General features: G+C 46.2%; 1 protein-coding gene across 4 annotated transcripts; it reads left to right on the forward strand.

Moving 5' to 3' along the window:
* The first annotated feature begins 45 nt into the window (after positions 1-45).
* Positions 46-25,263, forward strand: FYB2 (FYN binding protein 2). 4 transcript variants are annotated; one of them, XM_071750053.1, is made up of 20 exons: positions 46-154; positions 3,598-4,351; positions 5,689-5,883; positions 6,916-6,949; positions 10,550-10,638; positions 11,324-11,352; positions 12,573-12,604; positions 13,481-13,565; positions 13,876-14,029; positions 15,689-15,815; positions 15,916-15,959; positions 16,261-16,330; positions 18,843-18,926; positions 20,250-20,278; positions 21,639-21,699; positions 22,235-22,327; positions 23,830-23,914; positions 24,307-24,463; positions 24,638-24,671; positions 25,130-25,263. In XM_071750053.1, exons 1-20 carry the CDS (start codon positions 146-148, stop codon positions 25,218-25,220), a joined length of 2,256 nt encoding a protein of 751 aa, XP_071606154.1. In that variant the 5' UTR covers positions 46-145; the 3' UTR covers positions 25,221-25,263. The 4 variants fall into 4 exon arrangements, with proteins under 4 accessions (XP_071606154.1, XP_071606151.1, XP_071606152.1 ...); XM_071750050.1 differs by having other exon boundaries at positions 65-154; positions 21,642-21,699; XM_071750051.1 differs by lacking the exons at positions 12,573-12,604; positions 13,481-13,565 and having other exon boundaries at positions 65-154.
* Positions 25,264-25,631: the final 368 nt, after the last annotated feature.

Consider the following 25,631-nt stretch of genomic DNA (forward strand, 5'->3'; position numbering starts at 1 on the left):
CCGCCCCAGGGGCAGCCCCAGGTGTGTTCCCAGCCAGCCCCACCTCGCTGGGCTGATTGCCAGGATAGGGGAGGGACAGAGCAAGGAAGCAGCCAGGACACAGGGAGATGCTGCGGGGCTGGAACCGGTGTGGAGCAGCCAAGAGATGGATGTGGTAACTGCTGGGGTGCAGCAATGAACTTCCCTGTCCTTTCTTCCCCCCTTTTTTAGCTTCCCCCTCCCTCCCCAGGGTGGGTGAAGTGTTTGCTGCTTGGTTTTCTGCTGCTGATTTATGGCTTTGGGCTTGTCCTCTCTCTGCCAGGTGCAGTTTAACCTCAGGGTAAGGTGCACGCTCCCAGTGCTGCTCCTGCTCAGCTTGGGGACCTCAAAGGGACAAATCCCTGCCCCAAAGCAGAGAGGCTTGAAGGGCTCCTGCTGCCCGATTTCTCCCTTCTTCTCGCTGAGTTTCAGTTGCTGCCTCTTAATTTAACAATTTAATTCATTTGTTTGCATCGGGGGGTTCTTTTTCTGTTTTTATTTATTTAGTTAGTTAGTTATTAGATTTTTTTTCTGGGTTAATGAGTAGATGGTACCTTCAGCAATCTCTGTCACTGCCCAGGGTGCCTGGGCTGAGCTCCAGCCCCTCCACTGCAGGGCAGAGGGCAGCTTCCAGCTGGTTAAACATTGACCCAAGGGAACTCCCTTGGAAACCAAGATGGAGAAAGGATGAAACCCAGAAAACTTTTCTCTCAGCTGTCCTGCATGTCACATTGTCACTGGGGTTTGCTCTCCCGGTGTTAATTCATTTTAGAAAAGCAACTGCTGGAGAATAATGAGAATTCAGATTTCTTCGGGTTATTCCTTGGTACAAGCACAAAATTCCAGCTGCTGCCCTTTCTAAAAGGCATCATTGTCACAAGCTTAACCTGAGCTTGATTCTGCTTCCTAGGATGATAATGTTTGAAGAACTTTTTATTTACAGGGGGGAAATATGGAAAGTTTAGCTGTCCTTTGACTCCATCATGCTCAGAGCTTTCCATCCAGGGGAAGTTTATTTCCTTTTTTAGTCCTTCCCCCTCTCATCATGTGTGGGCTTTAGCCAAATGTAGCATTATTCACAGTGAATTGTTTGGCCAGATGTAGCTGCAATACACATTGTGAGCTTTTGGCAGTAATTTAAATTTATTGGTGTATTCTTCCCAGTTGTTAACTGGTGTAATTTCCAGGGGAGAGCCTCTCCCTGCTCTGCTGAACCCTGGGACTGGGATTTCATCTGGGTCCTGCTGGCAACCTGCTCTGCACTGTATTTAGGTTGAGCATCTCCTTGAGTTATCTTAAGGTGTGCAGACTGATCCAGGGAGTTTGTTTGGAAGGACCTGTGATTTTTATGTGTCCTTCCCACACCAGGTCTGCTCAGGGCATCACTGTGAATATCCCAGTGGGCTGGGAAATGGGGCACTCATAGGGAAGGGCACCTCAAGGGGCTACAGGAAAGCCACAGAAGGATTTTTTACAAGGGCGTGGAGTGATAGGACAAGGGGTGGGATGGTTTCAAACAGAAAGGGAGATTTAGATAAGGTGCCAGGAAGAAATTTTTGAGGATGGTGAGACACTGGCCCAGGTTGCCCAGAGAAGCTGTGGCTGCCCCATCCCTGGAAGTGTTGAAGTGTTGGATGGGGCTCAGAGCAACCTGGTTGCTGCTTTTCCCCAAGCAGAGGGGCTGAAATGAGGGAATCTTTAAGGTCTCTTCCAACCCAAACTCATTGATGATTCTATGTGAGTGTGTTAAGCACAGAGAATCAGGCAAATCATTTGAAGCTGACATTTCAAAGCCAGAGGAATAATAACTTGAGGGGGGAAAGAGAGGCTTCTATCCATCCCTCTTTAATTACTGGCAGTGGCCAAGCTGGTGACTCTCACAGCCTGTGCCAGGGACAGGCCTGACCAAACCTGTTTTGTGGGATTCCCCTCTCCTGTGGCACATTGAGACGTGCAGGTACTTTTTTCTTTTCTGTTTTCCCTGTCTCTGAGGGCACTGATGAGGAACTATCAGTAAAGAAAATGGGTAAGGAGAGGTAAACAGCATTAAACTCTACAACTATTGCTACAGCACGTGCAAAAGGTGGGTGCAGTTACATTAAGGCACCTCACATCTTGTTTATTTGTCTGTCATCCTTGGAGGGATTTGGTACCTCTGGGATAATTTTATTTTTTTTTTCCAAAACCTGATCCATCTTCTGCTTCCCAAAACCCCCATCAGCTCACCACTAGATTAAGCTGTCTGGGCAGCTTCCACAGCATCACCCTGCTGACCACTAATATGAAATATAATTGGAGCAATTCAAACCTCTCCCCCAAGGGTTGGTTCTTTACATCATGCACTACCCTGTGAAAGTAATAAAGTCAGTGAAAGGGGTTATTCAAGAGAAATTGTCAGTGTTTAATAAATCGTGCAATTAAATGCAATAAACCCTCAGTGTGCTATTCATCTGTTCTGCCTTAACACTTAAGGCTGGGGCTTTTTTCAGAATAACGAAGTTCTGTCCTAGATAATTTTTTCCAATTTCCTCATTAGACAGGTTCTTGTGAAGCCTTACAGTTCTCTGCAGTGAACCAGGCTGCACCTAATGTAATCATGGCATATAAAATGTTAGAGAAGCAGTTCAAGGACTTAAGTAGCTCGTAAATTTTCTCTTCATATTTTCTCCCCACTTCAGTTCAGGGCTGAAGGTAAAGCCACAGCATTGCAGGCAAAACCTGTGCCCCCCTTTCTCCAGCATGGGGCAGTGAGATTCCTGGGGACCAAGGCTTGAAACCAAATGTTCTTTAAGCACCTTTTTAGACTGCAGTGTCACTGGTTAGCTCTCTTTGTTCAAAATCCTATATAACCTGGGGCCTGGTAGTTGTATGGGAGAGGAATTGAGTATTTTAGCCAATATTCATCATGCTGACCAGGAGATGCTTTTGCTGTCATCATAAGCCACATGTTTGGTTCTTTGGTCCTCTGCTTCCTGGGCTGGGAATAACATTAAGGGAAGAAACATCCAAAGACTGATGAGGACTCTGAGCTAACCAACACAAAATATTCTGTCCCAGGGGTTATTTGGAGCCCACCAAGGGGGGTGTTTGGTGCTTCTCTTCCCATGGCTTGCTAAAGGAGACAGGGGATAGAGTGTGGGGATCTCTGGGAGCAGCACTGGCCTCTCCCCTGGTTTTTGCTTGTGTATAGAAAATAAAATGCAGCTTTCCTGCATGGCAGGTGCATGAGCAGTGCTGTAGCATCTCAGCTGGGAAGCAGAGGTGTTTGCCAGGTTCTCCAGCACTGGATGACTTGGGCAGCACAAGGCTCTGCTTGGTTGTATTTCCATGCTCTGCTCCTGCATTTTGGCCCTGACAGCTCTGCTGGCTTTATTAGAAATTATTTGTGAGCCTTTGGAGGGTTCCTTGAATGAGCTCATTCTCCTCTCCTGCTTTTAAATTTTCACCAGGCTCTGCAAATCCTTGGTGACCAGGGTGGAGTCTTCACCCTCTTTCTCTCTGGAAGCCCTGGTCCTATAAATTGCCTGTTGCCACCTCTAAAAGCAGCTGTTTTGTGCTCTCCCCTCTTCCTCCTTCCAGGAAGCTGTGACTGATTTCCAAGCCCTCCGAGCAAAATTTCAAAACGACTCCAACTTGGCCAAGAAGCTGGTGCAGCCACCCAAGAAGCCTCCCACTAAAACCTCTCCCAGGCTGGGCTCTGGAGGGAATCCTGTCTCCAGCCCTCTGCCCCTGAGTAAGAGAGAAGAGATAATACTAAAATCCAAGGATGAGCATCCCCAAGCCTCTGCTCTCACCCAGTGCAACCCCATGAGGTGGCCTCGAGCCAGGCTGAGGAACCTGGACCCAAGTGGGCACAATGAAGAGGTCTTGGAGGTCTTGGAGGAAGGGCTGGGTTATCTTGAGAAGTGTCCAGAGAAGCCATCCTGTGCCACTGACCAGCATGGATCAGCCCTGGCACCTTCAGAGGACCCTCTGCTCCCTTTTTCTTTCCACCATGCCCTACGGATCTGGGAAAACACTTCATCCCATGGTGAGAAAGCAAGTGCAATGCTCCCAGCCCAAAGGGCAGCAAATATATATGTGCAGCCTTGTCCTGAGCAGAGGATGAAGGGTGCTCCAGAGGCATCAGTGGGCACTGGGATGCAGCCATCTGGAAGTGAGCCCATGCTGGACTTGCATGGCCAGGAGCAGGATGCTCTTCATGGCACTGGGCCAGCTCTTCCCCAGGATCCCAAAGGACACAAGGGCTCTGATGAAGCTGCTGCTGAGAGCATGGTGGCCACTGCAATCTCTCAGCTGGGTGCACCAGCAGAGCAACCTCAGCAGCAGAATGGTATGGTAGGCTAGACACTTCACAATGACTCTCTCTCTATATATATAAATATATAAAAATATATATATACACATACACACATAGCTGAAGGGGCTACATGAAGGATTTCTCACCAGTGCAGGGAGTGATAGGACAAGAGGGAACAGTTTTCAAGCTGAAAGAAGGTAGATCTAGATTAGATATAAAAAAGAAATTCTTTCCTGTTAAGGTGGTGACACACTGGCTCAAGCTGCCCAGAGAAGCTGTGGCTGCTTCAAGTGTTCAAGGCCAGGTTGGATGGGGCTTGGAGCACCCTGGTCTTGTGGGATGTATCCCTGCCCATGTAGGGGGAGGGGGGGAGTTGGAACTTGATGGTCTTTAAGATCCTTTGCAACCTAAACCATTTTTTTGGTCCATGAATCTCTGATTTTACAAGTAGGTGCTCTGGAAGTGCAGGAAATAGCAGCCGAGTAGAAAAGTTGTTATGGGTTGGGACTCTGAAACAAGAGGCCAAACAGTCCCCTTGGGTTGTTCTCAGCCTTCTCTGGATGTTCTGGAGATGAGGAATGGGCCACAAACTGCTGCTGAGCTTGGGGAAGGAGTGGGTTCCCTATTTTTTAAATTTACTCTAAGAAATTGCCCTAATTTTGAAGAGTAGGCTGAAGGGTGAGACCAGAGAAGCATCTTTAGTTTTGGGGGTGTTTTGGCCTCGTGCAGCTACAAGGTGACTGTGATTGAGCCCCATTATTTGGTTCTCACAGCTCTCTAAAAGCTTGGATTTTCTGCCAAGTCAGGTGAGTTCAAATTAAAATGGCTTCAACCTTGACTCCCCCCCCTCTGCAGCCTTTCAGCTTTGCAAAAGGTCACATTTGAGCTTGGAGAGCATATTCTCCTTGCAATATTTCTTACAGAAAGTGGCACTAGGAAATTTGAATGCTGCAAAGTTCCCCTTCCTAACGCCGTGCTGAATGACAGGGCACTGAAAAGATTCATTTTTTGCTTACCCTGGAAAGCCACCTTGCTTGGGCTGGGTATGGAAAACAGCTATGCCACTAAATCCTGGTAGATTAAAGTGTTCCAGGTAGAGAAAATGAGGCTGGTATTTTATAATCTCGAGGGAGGGAACTGTCAAGAGCTGAGGCCCCAACATGGTTTACTGCAGAAATCTGTAAAAATGGACATTTCCATTTACTTTTCCATCCTGGTAATATGGCAAGAGTCCTGCTGTGTAATAAGGATGCTGAAATTGGGAGGAACAGGGGTGGTTAGAAATGTCTGTATCACAACTAATGATCCTACTTATTTTTTTTCTCAAATGAGGACTAATTGCTGCTTATCCTTGTGTTTCTCTGGATCAGGATCAGAGCCTCCCTTCAGGAAGCCTGGAGCAGGAAAATGGTCTGAGAGCCCTGGGAGCAAACAACCAAGAATTAAACCTCTCCCTTCAGCTGAATCACTGGGTCCACCCCCTGGGAAGCCAGCGAGACCCCCAGGGTTTGATCTAGGTCCTTTCCGAAGTGCTGTGCTTTCTGTCCAAAGAGCAAAAAAACCAAGTAAGAGATTTCTAATCTTTCACCCCAAAAATAAGTTTTTTGTCATCTATAAGGCTATGATTCCAAGTGAATGGAACTGAGACCTCGTTCCTTGTTTCTAACATCCTCAAGCACTAAGAAGAGCGGAACAGTTCAGCGAGGCTGATTTTTTTTTTTTTAATTGTTACTTTTTTTTTGCACTTAATCTGGAAAAGGGATCTGGCTTTCTGTGTGGGATGTCCTCCCCCATGCAGACACCCCCTTTCCTCCCAGCTGCAGGGTGTTGTGAGGGGTTTGGAGCTGGTTGTACCTGGTGAGCTGATCTTTATCACCCTCCTTCGGTGGGAAATGCCTCGACTCTGCAGCACCCAACTGGGGGAAGGCACAATTAAATCAGGAGAAACTGCTCTACCAATCCCCCACCCCCACTTCTGTTTTAAATACAACCAGGGTTTAGTGTTCCAGCATCAAGAAATGCAGAGGTTCAGTTTCCCATAATAAAACCCTATTGATGTTGCTTAATGGAATATTCTGGGCCGCTTATTAAGCTGCTCAATAATGTTCCTTTCTTGATGCAAGAAAACTTAATTATAGCCAGATCTTTAGGCACAACTGCCAAATTCAAAGGGAGATGCTTTTTTTAGGAAGGGCTTGGCTAAACCCTTTGGCTTTAGTCTGCCAGTGCTTATTGCTCCTCCCTGGCCTTGATAAGGATAAGAGGGCAACAAAGAGGCTGTTGCTGGGACATTTTTCCAACCTCCTCACCTTTTAAAAATTTATTAATTTGCTGGAGGAAACCAGTTACCTTTATATGTCAACAAAACCTCTCAACATTGCTCAGTTATTGATCTCCAGCAAGCCTGAGGTTGTTGCCTGGAAACATGAAACAATGAGATATTAACACAGCCCCATCCCCAGTGTCACGCCTGCCTTTGTGTGCACCCTGCTGCCACCCTGTCCCTGTCCCTGTCACACCTCCTGGGACAACAGCCTGTGCCCTGTAGGAGAGTGCTCTTGCCTTCCAACATTAATCCTCTTTCTCTTTGTCTGCAGCTGCTGGCAAAGACAATTCCTGGACACCCAAAAGGTGAGTGGAGAGGCAACCTCGGGCTCCTAGGTGACAGGAGTGTCCCCATCCCAGTGCCATGGAGGGAGCATCCTGCTCCTAGAGGCAGTGGTTTGCTGCTGTTTCTGGGATTGTGTGAACTGTAGGATCATAAAATGGCTGAGGTTGGGAGCAAACTTGGGAATCATTTACTCTGACCTCCCTGCCACAGGGACTGCCATGGGCAGGGATCCCTTTCATCCAGCCCAGGTTGCTCCAAGCCTCATCCAGCCTGGCCTTGAACACATCCAGGGAGAGGGCACCCACAGCTTCTCTGGGCAATTTATTCCAGAGTCTCACCACCCTCTGAGGAACTTCTTCCTAAGATCCAGTCTCAACCTATTCTCCTTCAGTTTAAAACCATTTCCCCTTGTTTTATCACTGGACACTTATGAAAAATCCCTCTCCAACCTTCCTGTGTGTTTCCTTCAGGTCTGGGAAGCTACATTGGCTCAAAGCCAGCTGGGATGACCTTTATGAAAGCTTCAGCCCTCTTTTCTCCCCTGGGCTCTTTGAGCCCTCCCTTGTGTCACTGGGTTTGCTTTTGGTTGCACCTGCCCACCACAGGTTTTTCCCTCCCTGTTTTCCATGTACTCAAACCTGGTGTGTTTAGAAAAGAGAATCTTCAGGCAACTGTTGCTCAAACAAAGCTCTGGTGTAACCAGCAGGTGTTGGGTTTTGGGTTTGATTTTTTTTTTTTTTTCCCCAGAAGCAGAGGAGCTCAACCTCCTGCATGTGTGTGCAGCCACCTCTGTCCTCCCCATCCCCACAACTTCAGCTCTTTCCAGGTTCTGAAGTGAGATTTTTCTTGAGTGATGGTTCAAACTCCCTGGAGGACAGGAGCTGATCTGTTCAGCTCCTGGCACCACAAATGCTTTAAATGGCTCAAAAGTCTTACAGACACAGCTGGGCTTATATACAAGGGGATCCTGACTTATTCTGGTATGTCTCTGAGTGGGTTCACAGTGGTCCTGTACCCCAAGAGTGGCAAAAGTGGAGATAAATATTCATATACCTGTTTTGTCTTAGCTGGGAAACAGAATGGCTGAAGCAAAGCAAAAAGAGGAAAATTCTTAATATACTTTCTGTGCCCAAACAATGAACTCTTGCAGCTATCAACACAGCAAGTTGTGCTTTTCATATCATGAGTTTTGTTTAACTTTTAATCTGTAAGTGTCAGAAGAGAGCTGGTCAAAGAATAACCAGGTCCCAGGCTGCCGTGCTGCAGAAGGAAGCTGTCCTAGCAATACACTGCAGCAAGATTGCTCTAATTCTTGTCCTAATTCTTGTCTAATCTCTAATTTTTGAGATATGGTCTTCACAATAGGTCACTTGTTAAAGATTAACCATGTGATAAGTGCAGAAATGAATTCAAATTTACTCCAGCACAAAAGCAGAATCGTGGGGGGGTTGGGGAGGGCAGGAATTCCCCTCCTGGAAACCTCCCTTGAAATGGAGTCTGATCTCTCAGAGACTGTGATGCAGTTGCTTGGGCCAACTCATCTTGAGCTCTGATTCCTTGTTTGGGGCTAAACACTCTGTTTTCACTGATGCCAGGGAGGGATTTATCAGCCCAGCTGTATTTCAGGTCCCACGTAGCACTGGGGTACATACAAGATGCTGTCTGGCATCCAGCCAAGCTCCCAGGATGCTGTTTCCACCCAAGGGATGGGCTATGGAACTGAAAGGTCAGGGAGTTTCTTGGTTTCCTCTTCCTTGAGGAACCCAATACCTGCTTGCTTTGTTACTGCTATGTGAATAGATGTGTGTCCCCTTCAGTGGGACCTACAGGGCCTTCAAGGTCGTCTGGGACAGGGCTCTGAGAAACCTGATAGAACTGAAAATTTCCCTGTTCATTGCAGGACTAGGTGACCATCAAAGGTCCCTTCCAACCAGAGCCATTCTGTGATTTTATGGAGATGCTGTGGGAGATGCTGTGTGTCACTATCCCCAGAACTGGGGGGCTGCAAGGAACAGCACGAGGCTGGAGCAGCCTTCAGTGTTAGCTTGAATTTAGGTGTTGTTTCTTCCTCTGATTTCAGCCCTGTTAAAATGCAGCTGGAGTTTCTGGTTCCTCCTCTCTAGCTTGCAGCACCTACTTCATCTCTGTTGAACCTGAGTTGTGACAATACAGGGATTCACAGAAAGCCAAAGCCTCCCTGAGGTTTATTGCAGCCTTACTGTTCCAGGGTGGAAGTCCAGGGAAGGGATTCTGCCCCTGTGCTCAGCCCTGGGGAGGCCACAGCTTGAGTCCTGTGTCCAGTTCTGGGCCCCTCAGCTCAGGAAGGAGATTGAGGTGCTGGAGCAGGTCCAAAGGAGGCAACTGGGCTGGTGAAGGGATCCAGCACAGATCCTCTGAGGAGAGGCTGAGGGAGCTGGGGGTGTTGAGGCTGGAGAAGAGGAGGCTCAGGGGAGACCTCATCACTCTCTCCAACTCCCTGAAAGGAGGTTGGAGCCAGGGGGGGGTTGGGCTCTTTTCCCAGGCAACTCTCAGCAAGACAAGAGGGCACAAGAGGTCTCAAGTTGTGCCAGGGGAGGTTTAGGTTGGACATTAGAAAGAATTTCTTTAGGGAGAGGGTGATCAGCCATTGGAATGGGCTGCCCAGGGAAGGGGTGGATTCTCCATCCCTGGAGATATTTCAAAAGAGCCTGGATGTGGCACTCAGTGCCATGGGCTGGGAACTGCAGCGGGAGTGGAGCAAGGGTTGGACTTGATGATCTCTGAGGTCCCTTCCAACCCAGCCAATTCTATGATTCTATGATTGTTGATATAACTCTTCTTTGATGCTCTCTCACCATCCTCCCCTGTCCCCTGGATGTGTTATAAGCTGCATCTTGTGCATTTGCTGCTCCTCTCTATGATCTTCAGCTCCTGAAACCTTCGCTGCCCCAGGCAGGGGGGAAGCTTTTCCTCAGCAATCTGAGCAACCTTGGTTTTCTCTCTCCACCTATTCCCAAAAGATGCTAATTTGGATTTCTGGAGGACAAAAGCAAAAAGGAGAATGAGGTGATGGGGAGCCCAGTGCTTGAGGCTGTGTGGTGCTGGAGCTGAGCAGCTTTGCCTTTTTGCCTTTTTTTTGCTGGCATGTGGCACTTGCTGTGTCAGCATGGAGTGGGTGGCTTGATAAGCTCAGGAGCAGAACCCTCTGATACCTCTGCTTTGCCCTTCCTGTTTTCTCAAGTGAGAAAAGGCCTTCCAAATGCTGCAACTCACTTGTTATTAATTATAAACTAGCTGCAGCAGGTTTGAAAAATGCTGCACTCTGATTTCCCTGCATTTTTTTTGGTTCTGTTTCTACTTGAGGCTGTAGGCAGGAGACCGTAATCCTGGTATGAAGTCCCCTGATGTGCTTTGAGCCCTATAAAGACAGCCTGACCTCCCAAAGGAAAACCAGTGGGAGTGTGGAGTTGGGCACAGGTCTCCTCTCCCTCTGAGGAATTCCGGATTTCACTTTTCTTTCTTGTATGCTGAATATCAAAGCACTTGAATTCCTTGTCCTTAAGATGAATATTTTTCTTTCAGGCTTCTAAAAGATCGAGGAAAAAAACCTCTCTTTTTTTTTTTTTCTTTCATCTTCTCAGTGCTCAACTTGAAGAGCAGCATAATTATGAAGAAAGCCTGATGTACCTGAATCAGTCTGGGGACACAACAACCTTGAGTGTCATTGAAGGTATTTTGCAAGGTGAATTACATGCTGTCAGGGACAGAGCCTGGGAAAAAAAGGCAATAAGTTTCTTCAAGTTGAGAAAAGGAGCTGCACAGGTGCCTGTCTGTCCTGTCTCTTTGTGCACTGGCAGTGCAGGAGGACTTTGGATCACAGACCAAAAAGAAGGTGGCAGGGTGATGCTTGCAGTAAAACTGCAGTAAGGAAAAGTCATGAGATGCTGCAGATGGAGAAGAAAAAGAAAAGAAAAGAGTAAGGCAAACCTCAGCATCTTCTTGGGGATAGATGGGTACAGAGCTTTTCCATCTCTGCTTCTGCCCAGTATAATTTTCTCTATGAGTTGTCACTGCTCTGCTTTTATAATTTTCAAAGCTGCCTCTTTTTTTAGGGAGGTTTTTTCCTGCCTTCTGCATTGGTTTGCTCTCCCATTGGAACTGGAGCCAAGCAGCTGCCATGGGGGGATCTGTCACAGCCCTCTTGGGTTGGCCTTTAGGGCTATGAAGATTTTCTGTAGTCCTCTGAATATAGGACAGACCTAAACAGCACATGGAAAGGTCCTGGCCAGTAGGACACAGGGAATGTTCCATGGTGACTATAGGCCTGGATGCTGAGCAAGTGATATTGCTGCTTGAAGTGCAGTGACTTTAATATGGACTAAAAAGTAATCTATATTCACTATTATCTTTTCTAGTTTCTAAGGAAAAACCTGAAGAGCAGGAGGTAAGTCTCATCACAGTTTTGCTCTTTCAAACTTGACTCTACCATCCATAACCTCTGTTCCTATCTTAGAAACTTCTATCTGTATTTCTTACCTGCCAAACGTTTCTTTCTGTGTGTTGTGTATGAAGACTCTCAAAAAATAAGTAAGGAATTGCAGAGGGAACATGAAGAATAATGAGGTTTCCAAACACACTAGGGGAGAGAGTCAGTTCCCTGGCCTTCTGCTGCAAACATGTAAGGGGGTGGTACCACCATCTGGACATTGGTGGGTGACCAAGTAAGTGTCAACCACTGATATTAAGACCATGAATTCTTGGAGGAAAAAATCCACTAAATTGTTTTGGAAGTTCCTGCTGGAGGCAAGCTGGTGCTGGTAATCCCTCTGTGAAGGCATAAAAGCCAAACTTGAGCCAGGTTCCTTGGCATGGCATCTTGCTTCCAGTTTTGGCTCGGAGGTGAGGGCAATCATAGGCATGGCTGGATAGGCTCTCATCCCCTGCTGTTGGGATATTTCTGCTGCAGACTACAGCTTGACTCTTTTCCAAGAAAAGGGGTAGAAGTTCCCCTTGGCAGTGGAGATAACCTGCAGGGAAGGCAGGACAGAGCATTGCACAGGGCAGGAATCGGTCCCTAGAGAAGACACGTTGGGTGGCTTGGCCAAGCTGGCAGTGGGGAGCTGGGCTGAGAGAACACATCACCTCCTGCCAGGAATAATCAGTTCTGGCTCTGCTTAAAGAGGGGAAGCTCTTCTTTGGGAACCATCAAACTCCACTTTCAAGTCCTGACTCACAAAGCAGTCAAGTGGTCCAGGAAATAACCCAGGTTTCCAAATGCACTTCTCTGTGCGTGGTTCGCAGAGAGATTCTCTGACTTGGCTGTAGTCTTATTTTATGGTAGGCTGGAAAATCTTTATTTAATTTTAAAAAAATAATAATAAATCCTCTTCCATAAACTCTCCAGCCTGTAATTGATTTTATTCTGACCAGTAGCTTCGTTGCCCTTATCCCCTGCACTGTTACATTAGCCCTATATCGTTTGTCAATCCGTGTCCTCCAAAGAGGAAATATCCTTTCCTGATGACTATTCCAAATGTAAAATGCTTGTGGGCTCTTGAAAGAAATATTTCTTTAAATGCTAACTGACAGCTGAGGCCTCAAATAAAAGCTTGACTGCTGAAAAAAAAGCACAGTGGCTGAAGGTTTTCCTCTTCTTTATTCTAGAAACAGAAGAGCTGTCTCTTTGCCAAATCCAGGTAATTTCCTTGACTTTCTCTCAAACTTCTTCTAACCACACAGCTAATCCAGGTTAGGGTTAGAATATTGTAACACACTGTAAATAGAAAGAAATTTCATATATTTTGTGGCCAGGGCAATGTAGATGATGATGATGCACTTCTGTGTCAGCATTCATGGCCTCTAAGAGTGTTTCCATGCTAAAGGATATCTGGAGGGGAGATTTTCTTCTCTCCTCTGGCACACAAGAAAACACATTGTCTTTTCCTACCAAAACCTGAACCCTTTCAATATATGAAGGGAGAGTTATGAGGCTCTCAAAATGAGACACCCAGTTCCAGGTCCAAAACTGTGCAGTAAGGTCAGGTCCACACTGAATTTCACCCTGTAAATGTCACACTTGAAACTCCTCGTGGTGTTTGGTTACTCTCACTGGCAGAAGACTCTTTTCCATGGGGACTGAAGAATCAGGTGATAAAAAGGGGGTGAGGAGAGCCACTTCAGTGGGAAATGCTGTGATGCTGGGAAAAAAGGTGCCATGTGTTGCCTCCTGTTGCTGTATCTTCCCTAAATTGCCATATAATATGGTAAGAGGAAAGTCTTGTGAGATTTCCAGGGAAATGGATCTTGCTTGTCCCTTCCTGCCAATGGGAACCAATCATCTTAGTTTTTCTCTTTACCAAGAGTGATTGCTGTTCCCCAAATAACTTGTGGTTTTGGGATTAGGATTTGCCCCTACTTTGAGTATTGGTGGTAGCTTTGACATGTTCCTCATCCAGAGGGAAAATGAGCTGCTCATTTGGGGACAGTCACAGAGCAATCTGACTGTCTGTGACCTTGCTGAAGTGCTTCTGTTCAGAGATTTCTCTCATTTCTGAAATTTCTTAAATTTTCAGTCTTGGAAGAGCTATAGTAGAGGATGAAAAAGAGGAAAAACCAAGTGTTGAAAGAGAGAAGAAGGAAGCAAAGAAAATTTTCTGGGTATTGTATCCTTGAGCCTAATTTTAACAGTAACTGTAGGAAATCTCTTCTTCTATCCTCCCTCTTCTCAGGAAAGAGTTGAAATTTGAGTCTTTAATCACCTGGGTTTTTTTTTTTTCTGCCTTACCTTTTGCCTTCTTGTCCCTCAGCTGCTACTCCTATGTCCACCAGAAATCCCTGATGGAAAAGGGCATGGAACTGCCTTAAATCCACAGCAAGATAACTTTTATTGTTAGAGCTGTCTATATACAAGTTATGTCACTTGAGATCAGCTGTTTCTGCACTGACCAAACCAAATGTCTGACCTCAGCCAGGTGGAAAGGAATCTGGGACTCCCAGTAGCCAGACCAAGGAAGATGGAAGAGATGGGATGAAGAAGCCACAACTGGAGCAGGACGTGACCAGTACCCAGACTGCAAAGCATCCTGCCCCACGAGGGCTGGGAAAAGATGGAATGGAGCAATGTGAGTATTGCCTTGGGCTCTTGAGTGTTTCCCCAACCCTCAGTCCCATCTGCTGCTCAAATGTCTCTTCCATATGGGAAATGATGTTAAGTTTGGCTGCAACTCTTGAACCAATTTAGAGAAACCCGGGCAAAAGGTTGCATGCACGTTTGTATCCTGCTCTGAATCATTTATTTTGGCTTGGCAAATAGCTTCCTAAGTTGGTGAACCATCTGCATAACTCAGACTGAGGTGTTTGTTTTCCTAGCAGCTCGCCCTTATCCGAGGGAGCTGAAATCCTCTGCTCCTCAGAATTTATTGAGTCTCAGAAAAGGATTTGGATGAGGCTTGTGGTAGAAACATGTGAGCAGGATGAGAGCCTGAAGTCTCTCGCTGTCCCTTATTAAGAGGGATGGTGGCTTCTTGCTCCATCTTCTTTCCAGTGGGCATTTTTCTGACTTTGGGCTTTTTCTGTCACCGTGTCCTGACAGAGGGTTTGGAGCTGGTGCTGCACACCTTAGCCACAAGAAAACCCTCTTGTGTCTCCTCTGCAAACTCTATTTTGCAACTCCAGGTGTAAGCATGGCTTTGTTTTGCAGAGGTTTGCTCCCACCTCTGGAAGCTGGTGGTGTGCCATGGCAGGATTTCTGAAGTGAAAGGCAGAAAAAGTCACTTTGCAGGGCTCTGAGGGCAGATTTTCAGTGATCAGGAGGAAGTGTCCACTGACTGTGGCTGTGGTTGTTGTTATTGGTGTGTTCCTCATTTGTTTTATGGTGTGTTTTTTTTTTTTTAATTTCTCAATCACTTCATAATATTTTTCTGATTTGCTTGGTGACTGTTTGTGTAAGAATCCTTCCTTGGTTTGCTTGACCTTTGAACAGCTGAAGGTAATTTCTGTTTGGATATTTTTTTTTTTTTTTGAAGTACCCATGGTGAGCCTCCTCCTTTTGCTTCATCAGAGAGGCTGATTGAGAGAATTGTTGGGTTCCCACCCCTCCTTTTCTTCTTCATGGGGTTTGAATATTTTGCAGGAATGTTGGCCAAGAAATGACCATATTGTGGTGCCTGTTTCTGGTGAGACCTATTGCATGCACCTCTGTTCTTTTGGAAAAACTATCTGCTTGTGTGGCTGCATTTCTGCATTATTCCAACTCTCTCCTCAATCAGTTTTAAGGATTTAATATTGCTACTTGACAGGGTCTTCCAGGAATAAACTTTTTCCAGCCTCATAAGGTGCAACTCTCCTGCTCTATTCCAGCCCTTGGTGGAATCCATCTCTGGAATATTCTCCCTCCTTGTCTTCTTTCCAAGATCTTGATTGACAGGGGGACTGTCAAGGGACTGACCCATTTTTTGGACCTCAGCATCTCCATGCTAAGCCCTCCCTTCAATCCCTTCTGTGAACATCCATGAGCAGCCTCTGGATGTTTTCTGGAGCATTTGGGTCAGAGCTTCCACACCTGAGAATACTGATGGATGCTTTAATCGTTTTAGGCCTAAAATATTTCAAAAATCTAAGAAGTTTTAAATGTAAATATTCTTCTTTCTCAAAGTGGTTTGGAGCAGAGACTTCCCAGGTCTCCCAGGACAGAAAATATGGTCTGTAAGCTCTTATTTGTTGTGGCATCAGCTGTTACCCTCAGAAAAGCTTCTAAACCAGGGATCCTTTCTCATTCCCAGGGCACTACATGTATTTTGGTGCTCCAAAGCCAGTAGTGGAAGGAACAGCCCTGAACCAAAACACTTGGCAGCCCCTGCCAGCACCAGAGGAGATTTATGATGATGTTGAGAAAATCCAGGATAGACTGTGAGTATGGACCTGGGCACTTCACAGTGGATTTATCTATTAAAATGGCTTTTTAAAACTGTGCTGCAGCACATCCCCATGTTGTGTTTCTGTCTTTTAGCAGCCAAATATCAGATGCCTCAAGTCCATCTGCTTCAGCCAGCGGTAAGTGCAGCACGGGGGCAAGTTCAAATGGGAGATGCTTTTAATTTGGGTTGGTTCCTGGGAGATGTTGTGAACAGCTTCAGTTAATTTTCAACCTTTATGCTGTCTTCTTCTGGCCTGGTTGCTCTAAATTCCCATTAAAACCAGTGGGGAGCAATACAGGTGTCTAGCATGGAATTCATTTCAGCAACCTTGAAAGTAGGAGTAAAACATAATGGCCTGGGTGCAACTTGTCAAAAAAAAACCTCAGCTCATCACTACTGCCCATGGTTTGTGACAGTGGGCATGCCTTGGTTTCAAGTTTCAGGAAACAGCTATGAAGAAATGTATGAAGATGTTGAGATTGGGAGTGAGAAGCCTGCAAAAATGGAGTAAGTTGCAATTTCTTAGCCAGGGTTTTGAAACACTGACCTTGATCTGCCATGAAAAGTTGTTGTATGGGGGGGTTTCTTCCCCCTCTCCCTGCCACTTTCCCCTTTGGCTGGTGCTGAAGGAGAAAAAAGAGTTACTGGAATTAAATCCTTGAGCAGTGAGGCCTTCAACACTCTCCATCCCTTGGAAATACTCCCCATAAAGATCCCTCCTGGAATAAACCACCCAGGACAGCCCTTGATCCAAAGCTCAGTTGTAGCTGAGAAATGGCATTTTTGTTGTGTCTTTGCCAGAAAAGGTTATGCTCTAGGGACAAATGGGGACATTGTTCCCCCAGAAAAGGGACAAAACATTCACATTTCAGCTCCCAGGAGGTTGGAAAGCTGGAAAGGGGCCAGGGTGTGAGCTAATGCCTGCAGCTGACATGCTGGAGCTAACTTGCAACCTGCTCCTTTTCAAGATCTTTGCTTCCACTGGGTGTGTTGGGAAAGCAATGACTTTTGCAGCCTCAGGTTTATACATTTCCTGAGCTCCCCAAATGGATTAAGAGGGGAAATGTGATGTTAGTTTTTGGTTTTCCTTCTTAGCTCTGCATGGTTCCTTACCCTCACCCACTAAAAGTTTTCCTGCATCCTTTTGTAAGGGGGCTGCAAATGGGCTGGGGATGCTGCACAAAGTTTCTTTGAGTGGATCTGGTGCCTTTTTTTTTTAAGGAGCAACGTGGGGGGAATAAGAAGGTGTTGGTGTACATCTGCCTTTCTCTTATGGATGTGAGACTGGGGCTGGCTTGGACCTGGATTCAAACCTCACTTATGGCTCTGGGTGTCAGAGAGGGAAAAAAGGAATGGGACTGGGCAGTTAATATAAGGCCCAAATGTCATTTCTCTGCAAATTGTCAGTGTGGTGGAGATGCAAAAGCTTCTCTGGCTGGATGGTGGAGTGGTGGAGTGTGAATATGGTTCCTGGACCATCCATGAGTATCCCCAGGAAGCTTAACCCTGCCTCTTTTTCATGGACACTGAAGAGCAGCAGAAATTAAACTCTGTTGTTCAGTGCATCTGAGTCTGGATTGCCAGGAAGCTGAACAGGAGCCAGCAGTGTGCCCAGGTGGCCAAGAAGGCCAATGGCATCCTGGGCTGGCTCAGGAACAGCGTGGCCAGCAGGTCCAGGGAAGGGATTCTGCCCCTGTGCTCAGCCCTGGTGAGGCCACAGCTCGAGTCCTGTGTCCAGTTCTGGGCCCCTCAGCTCAGGAAGGAGATTGAGGTGCTGGAGCAGGTCCAAAGGAGGCAACTGGGCTGGGGAAGGGATCCAGCACAGATCCTATGAGGAGAGGCTGAGGGAGCTGGGGGTGTTGAGGCTGGAGAAGAGGAGGCTCAGGGGAGACCTCATCACTCTCTCCAACTCCCTGAAAGGAGGTTGGAGCCAGGGGGGGGTTGGGCTCTTTTCCCAGGCAACTCTCAGCAAGACAAGAGGGCACAAGAGGTCTCAAGTTGTGCCAGGGGAGGTTTAGGTTGGACATTAGAAAGAATTTCTTTACAGAGAGGGTGCTCAGACATTGGAATGGGCTGCCCAGGGAAGGGGTGGATTCTCCATCCCTGGAGATATTTCAAAAGAGCCTGGATGTGGCACTCAGTGCCATGGGCTGGGAACTGCAGCGGGAGTGGATCGAGGGTTGGACTTGATGATCTCTGAGGTTCCTTCCAACCCAGCCAATTCTATGATTCTATGATGATCTTGTTGGGTTTGGGAGGGAATTACCTGGCAAAAAGCAAGGATTGGGACCAAACTCATGTGGTTCAGAGGTCAGTGTCTTAATCCCCACCCCAGTTTTATGTCATTGTTCTATTGATCCCACGTGCAGGATGAGGTGTGCTGATCCACATCAAGTATTTTTAAGAGCTCTTGCACATGGGTAATGTTCCCATACAGGATCTTGGTTGTAATTTTCAGGTTTGGGAGGGACCTTTAAGATTGGAAGTAGACAATCTTAAAGGTCCCTCCCAACGCTGAAAATTCTGTGATTTTATTAGAAAATAGTTGTGTAGCTTTGCAACCTCCCATAAGCCTCAGAGAGGAGCAGATATAGTGGAATGCCCTTCTCAAGGGGTACTGAGAGATGAAAGGTGACCCAGGCAGATGTCCTCCTTTAACCTGCACTGCATGATTCTGGAGGGTTTTTATCTCTTTTACTTGGAATTTTTACTCCACATAAGCCTGGATCATTCCTTAGTTGTTGGGTCAGAGGACAACTTCAGCTAACACAGAAAAATTTAAAGCCAAGCAAAGTTTTGAGCTTGGACTTTATAATTTAGCACCTTTTGCTATGTGGGTGCCCATCCCATTGAATCCATTGCTCGTCTGCATGGTGCTGAAAAAACTTAAAGGCTTTGGTCTAAGTTTTCCTGAATTTCTTTTATCTGTTCATGATCTCTGGAGCTCCCAATATTGCAGCTCTCACATATTCAGCTCTGAGTGCCTCTTGAATTTAAAAAATTCTTCTCTTTTGGACAGAGCAGCCAAACAAAAGAGGTTTGGAAACTTGTTTCATTTGGAGAAGTTGAAACTGAAGAATATCAAGCTTAGGGAAAACTTAAGGTAAGAAGATGTTGGTTGTCCAACCCTTTTCCCCTCCAAACCTGTGTGTACATATTTGCAATAAGAGGAGAGCAGGAATTCCAGGACTAAGGAATACAGCCCTATGGGGGAAAAAATTTCCAATAATGCTTCTGCCAACCCAATAGGAATTGCTGTGACAGATGGGGCCAATGGTCCATCTGAGCCCATAATATTGGCATAATATATATATATATTGGATATATAATATATATATATTATATTATTATATATATATTATATATATTATATATATTATCCAATATATATAATATTGGATAGTATATCCAATGAGCCCATAATATTGGCAGACTCTGGCAGTCTCTGGCACCAGGAATCTACAGGAGCTGGTCCTACAGCAGTACCCAAGTTTTCAGAGGCTTTCTGTTGCTTTTGGAACCTTTCTGCTGCCTCAGTGTGATGCAGGTTTCCCAGGGACCATAGGAATGTGCTGGGAACTGCCTGGATCTGTGGGGCAGGATTAGGCAAGACCTTGCTGGTGTGACTGAAGGGTTGAGCTTTGTCCTTCCAAGTCCCACTGCTACTCAAGCTGGTAACAAAAAAGCTGAAGAAGTTTTCACCTGAGTCTGTAGTCTAACAATTTAGGATAGAGGATATCATAGAACTTCAGATAGGGCCCTTCTGGGTACTCTTTGGTATTCCACACCCTGATTAAGGTTCCATGGAAAGTGCAGCTGCCTGCAGATCTCCTTGTCCAACCCAACCTCCTCTCCTATGAGAGGAAGGTTTGTTTGACTTAAAAACCTCTTCACATGAGGTATTCCACCATGTCAGTGGCTCCTTCCTGCTTTACTGCTAAATATCCCTAGAAGGAAGGAGCCACCACGTTCTGTGCCATTCTTCTGTCACAAAAAACCCTTAAAGCTCACACCATCACCTTCACTATCTGCAGTCACATTTAAATCACATTTAAACTCCTGGGGAGCCCATAATATTGGCAGACTGCAAGGAGAGAGTGGCCACTGACCACAGTTTCCAGCTGGCCACCAACTCAGAGAGGGGAGGGATGGCAGGGTGGGCAGGGGAAGGATGCTTTTGCCCATTGGGATTATTCTTTGGATGCAATGTGGACATTTCTCCACCTGCTTCATCCTCTGCTTGCTGTCAGAGGATGGAGATGCTCCCTTAGGAAGGGACAGAATCCTGGCAGAGGGGGTTGTGTCCCACACCCATGCACCTGGACCTGCCTCCATCACTTCAAAACCAAGTGCTGCTGGTTTGTTGGGGCTTTTGGGGCAAAGCTGATGTGCAAACCTGTTCCTAAAAGCCTCTTTCTATCCACAGGTTGTTTTCTGTTTCAGTACCAAACTTAGGTAAGCAGCCTGCACCCATCTGGATCTCAGGGATGTATTTGTGTGTAGGAAGAGAGAAATGTTTTGCATAATATTGCAATTGGAAAATCAACTCTGGGCCTCGTGCCTTTCCCAAAATCAAGTAATATGTCAGGCAGCATTAACTGTGAAGACTTGATGGAGGTTTGTTCTTCACTTCAGGGTGGCTTTTTTGCTTAGTTTAGGGCAGATCTTTTCAAAAAGGACAATTACCTAGAAGAGACTTAGCTGAAAATAGAACGACAAGACAGAAAATTAATGCTATCTTGCCCCAAACCAGGACACTCTTGCAGATCTGAATATATTTAGGATGGCAACATCTGAAGCAGTCCAAAACTGAGCCACAGCTCCCAGGCTGACCACAGTGTTTAACTGTAAAATTATTTGTCACTGCCTGCTGGAGGGACAAGTTCATTCCTTGTGTAAATGGGGCTGAAGGCAAAAACTGCCCCACCAGATCAAACCTTAAGCAGGTGCTGGAGGGAATGGATCCATGTCCTGGGGATGGAAAACCTGGCTGGGAATGTATCTGTGTCCTTGGGATGGAAAACCAGCCTGGGAATGTATCAGTGTCCTTGGGATGAAAACCTGGCTGGGAACGTATCCATGTCCTTGGGATCAAAACCTGGCTGGGAATGTATCCATGTCCTTGGGATGGAAAACCTGGCTGGGAATGTATCCATGTCCTTGGGATCAAAACCTGGCTGGGAATGTATCAGTGTCCTTGGGATCAAAACCTGGCTGGGAATGTATCTGTGTCCTTGGGATGGAAAACCTGGCTGGGAATGTATCCGTGTCCTTGGGATGGAAAACCTGGCTGGGAATGTATCAGTGTCCTTGGGATCAAAACCTGGCTGGGAATGTATCCATGTCCTTGGGATGGAAAACCTGGCTGGGAATGTATCTGTGTCCTTGGGATGGAAAGCCTGGCTGGGCTGGTTGCAGTGCAAACCACAGGATATTAGGGGATGGAAGGGCCCATGAAAGATCATTGAGTCCAACCCCCTTCCAGGGCAGGGTCACCCAGTGTAGGTGACCCAGGAACACATCCAGGTGGGGTTGGAATGTCCCTGGAGAGGGAGAATCCACAGCCTCACCTGGCAGCCTGTGCCAGTGTTCCAAAGGAACATCCCTGGAGCAGGGTGGCCAAACCCATGCCTAGAAACACAGCTCACAACCCCAAATATCCTGCCTTGGGTTGGGGGTGGGGATCTCAAGGACCTTCCTTTGGCATTGCCTTTGGGATGAGCAGCAGCCCCCAGTTTCCTCTGCTCTGCATCACTCTGAGCACCAGGTTCAGCACAACATCTCATCAGTTCCTCTGCTGTTTTTTGCTTCCCAGCAGCTGCTTCCCAGGAGGACACAGTCTATGACAATGTGGAGGTGTGGCAGAGCAAGCTGAGGTGAGGAGGGGATGACCTTGGCCATGGGTTTCTTATGGCCTTGAGGATCCTGTGGTACTGCAAGGGACCAGACTGCCAGGGGCTGGTTGGGATTTAGTCCTCTGGAGCCATTCCAGGTGCCCTCCCCACGTGTGTTTGATTTGGCAAGGAGCACCCCCCAAAATGTCTCTTCAGTGGTTACCTACTGAGCACCAGAGATGTGAAAAAGAGAGAGCTGCTCCCTGGAAGTTGTGAAAATTGGGATGGTTTCCCTAGGGAAGGGAAAGTCTGGCTCCCAGAGCTGATCATCAGCCCTGTCCTGGCAAGCTCCTTGTCAGAAAAATTATTCCTAATAGGAACAGCATGGCTCAGTGTCTTGCTGCCAGATGATTGTGGCAGCAGCAAGAGTTTGTATTTCAGGGGAGGTTGCTGGGGGAGGCAGAGGGAAAAATCCCAGCTTTGTAGGTAACCCAGGTTTGGGGAGAAGACATGATTTGCTGGGAAAAAAAAAAAAAAACCCTTGAATTTCTGTGTGGTTCTTTTCTTTTCCTCTCAGAGAGAAGGATGACAAGCAGAAAGTCAGGATGCCAAAATTTCTGATGGCCAAAGAAGATAAGGACCAAAGGAAAAGCAGCAATGATGGGGAAAGGTCTTGATTTTCATTCTGTGGTTTCCCATGTTGTTTAACTTTATGGGGGCACCACTTGAGCCATTTGCAGCAGCAGCATGGCCCAGATTGTGCAAACATTTTCTGTTTGCCTGGTGTTCCAGGGTCTTTTTCCCTTTGAAGCCAGCTTCCAGGAAATTTTGCTTGAGGGCAAAGCCAACTCTTGGCTCTGAGTTATATGAATGTAGGAATATCCTGAGAGTTTTCCTCCTGAAGTTGTATCTTCTTCCCCTTTAGTATATATTTGTCTGCTTTTCTGCCCTGATTAGTCCCATTCAGTCTTTAATTGTGCTTTGATTAAATAGTTATCTCTGTGGATCAGGCAATGTGATGTTTAGAAGCTGGGTGTTCCCTTGCCTTTATTCTAAAGTATTGATTTCTTGGGCCTTTTTTTTTTTTTTTTTTTCCTAGCTGGCTTTATTACATTGGCTCTTGCTGTCCCATTTCTCCATAAAAGCAGCAAGAAAACCTTGTTATTTATGCTGCAAAAATTAGTATGAGAGTCTGAGTTTCCATTTCCCTTTCAGCCCATTGCAGGGAGGTTTTTCCTGACCCAATACCTGGGACTTCAGACAAATGCAAATCAGAGATCTCTTTGCTGGGTTCTCAGCACAGAGTTCCTGCATGGGGTTGCTCAAACACCACTTTTGTGCCAAGTCACACACCTGATTTTACAGACTGTCAGGAAGTCACCAGGATTTCATCTGTTTCTCAGAACTGGTGGCAGGTCCTGCAGGCTGACACTGCCAAAGAGGAATCTCTTCACAGCTTCAAAATCCCAAATTTCAGCTCTTGTTTCCCCTTCTCTTAATTTTAAATGCATGAAAGCTAGCCAAGACTGAATAATTTATTGCAAGTGGGTTTGGTTGGTGAGCTGTTTTTTTTTTTTTTCCTGTCTTATTTTTAAATTGAAGGCCATAGCTGGAATTTCGTGGACAAACCCACGAGTGGGATCTCCATGCCCAGGGAAAGTGATTCCTCCCCTTATGCCAGGCTTAGGAGCTTGGTTTTTACTTCACATTGCCACATAAATGTCCACTTGGGTGACTTTCTCCTCCTTGTCCTAAAAAAGCAACAAAAATCAGAGACCTGTGTCAAGCTCCACTTCCAGCAATGACTCAGGATGAGAGTTATCTGGGGACCCTTTCTATTGCAATTTAAATTAAACCAGAAGGAGACAAACTGCTGGGGGAAAAGTGAATTGTTGGCTTCTATAAAAACACAAGTGATTCAAGACACTTGCTGGGGAGTTTGCTTGTTCCCACGCTGCTTACAGACAGAAAATGGCTCAAGTTGTGCTCACCAAGAGATTTGGGTTGGATATTCATCCTTTTATTAAAACTAGCAATGTGGGTGGTGTGCTTTGCTCTTCCAAGAGTTCATTGCAGAGCAGACTGGAGTTGGGCTGCATTTCCCAAAGTGCCAGGGGTTGTTTAAATGGAGCTCAGAAACTTGTGTGTCTGTCTCTCTCTCTCTCGATGCAGGAATATCTTCAAACTCAAGAAGAGCAAGGCAGACAAAATCAAGAAGATGGAAAAAGAGGAGAAGATTTTTAGAGAAACATTTTTGGTGTGTGTCTAGAGGACTAGCTGTGTCAGAGGGGGAAAGTAGCTATGTGTTGTGCTTAAAAAGATATCATAGAATGGCTTTGATTAGAAGGGACCTCAATCATCCACCCCAACCTCTCTGCCATGGGCAGGGATGCCTCTCATCTAGACAAGCTTGCTCCAACCTGCCCTTGAACACTATCCTAGAGTTATCCTGGGAGAGATGTCCCATGGACCTGCTGCCTTCTCTAATCTGGACTCTTTCTTAAGGGTGTTGCTGCTTTTTGGGGGGAGGATGAGGGTGTTTCCCCTTTTCACCCCCAAACAAAGCTTCACCGCCCACCCGTAAATCTCCCCCCAGGCGCCTCATGGCCCAGGAGTGCAGAGTAACCTGTGGTTTTTTCTTCCCTGCAGTACACCAAGGAGATCAAGGTCATCAACAGGGCCACAGCAGAGTGCTCAGTCCCCAGTAAGAGGAGGGTTGATCTCCCAGTCACAGCTGGAGAGCAGCTGGATGTCATTGATGTCACGGAGGGCAGCGCAGTGATTTGCCGCAATGCCGAGGGCAGATGTGAGTTTGGAGCCAGGCCCTGGCAGGGGTGGGGTGGTCACTTGGCATTGAGGAGCCAGCAACAGTGTGTTCTTTGTGCTTTTATTTGCTCAGGAGTTTATTATTTTTTAATTTATTAATTATTATTTTATTAAGTTGCTGCTTTTTCTTCCTCCCCCTTCCCCCTTCCCTCAGATGGGTACGTGCTGGTGGAGCATCTGAACTTCAGGTAAACTCGGGTTTTAGTTCTCCTGATCCATTTTTTTCTTCTCCTTCCTGTGCGTGGGTATTTCAGATCTGGAGCAGTGTGCTTGAAACTTCTGAAGGCAGAGGAAGGTTAATGTAAACAGCCAGTCTTAAATATTAAATAAGCATTTCCAGTTTTAGGCTGCTATTCTGCTGGTACACATGTTTCCAGTCCGACTGCAACTATAAAAAGCCCCTTCCAGTCATGACTTGTATAATAAATTGGAGATTCTTGACTTGCCTGCAGATATGCCACATGAATTCACATCTGCTGCAAACATGGGCTGCTTGGAGCACGTTGCCTTGCCAAAACACCCCCTGAAATTCCCTCCTGCTGTATCATTTCCACGCGTGCTCATGCATAATTGGTACAAATCAACCTCTGATTGCCCAGGTGCCCTTTGCTGTGAATTTTTGTACTCTTTTTTTTTTTTGAGACAGACAGTATGAACCACCCCGAGAGCTGCTCTCCCCTCTGAGCATCCCTGAAGGTCTCTTTCTTTCTTCCCACCCCAGTGAGAGCCCCTGTTGATCAACTGTGATGATGTGAATGTGAATAAAGTTGTATTTTGTACGTTGGTGCTGTTTAACGTACAAAAGACATATTTTTTTTTTGCCTGCTACTTCGAGCCTGTCCACTGATGATCTCAACATTACTCTCAGTATTTGTGACTTTTTGAAGTACTTGGTGGTCAGCTCTGAAATAGCCATTTCTGCCTTTGCTTAAAAAAAAAACCAAACTGAAATAGCCATTACATTTCTGCCTTTGCTTAAAAAAAAAAAAAAACAAACTGAAATAGCCATTACATTTCTGCCTTTGCTTAAAAAAAAAAAAACCTGAAATAGCCATTACATTTCTGCCTTTGCTTAAAAAAAAAAACCAAACTGAAATAGCCATTACATTTCTGGCTTTGCTTAAAAAAAAAAAAAAAAAAAAAAAAAA

Source organism: Heliangelus exortis, chromosome 8 (assembly GCF_036169615.1).
Source record: "Heliangelus exortis chromosome 8, bHelExo1.hap1, whole genome shotgun sequence".
NCBI classification, from domain to species: domain Eukaryota; kingdom Metazoa; phylum Chordata; class Aves; order Apodiformes; family Trochilidae; genus Heliangelus; species Heliangelus exortis.

Bases quoted from the DNA above. Each gene is read 5' to 3' on its own strand.
- FYB2 (XM_071750053.1), top strand. The intron at 11,353-12,572 runs GTAAGTCTCATC...TCTTTATTCTAG, and splicing joins AAAAACCTGAAGAGCAGGAG to AAACAGAAGAGCTGTCTCTT. The intron at 12,605-13,480 runs GTAATTTCCTTG...TTAAATTTTCAG, and splicing joins TGTCTCTTTGCCAAATCCAG to TCTTGGAAGAGCTATAGTAG.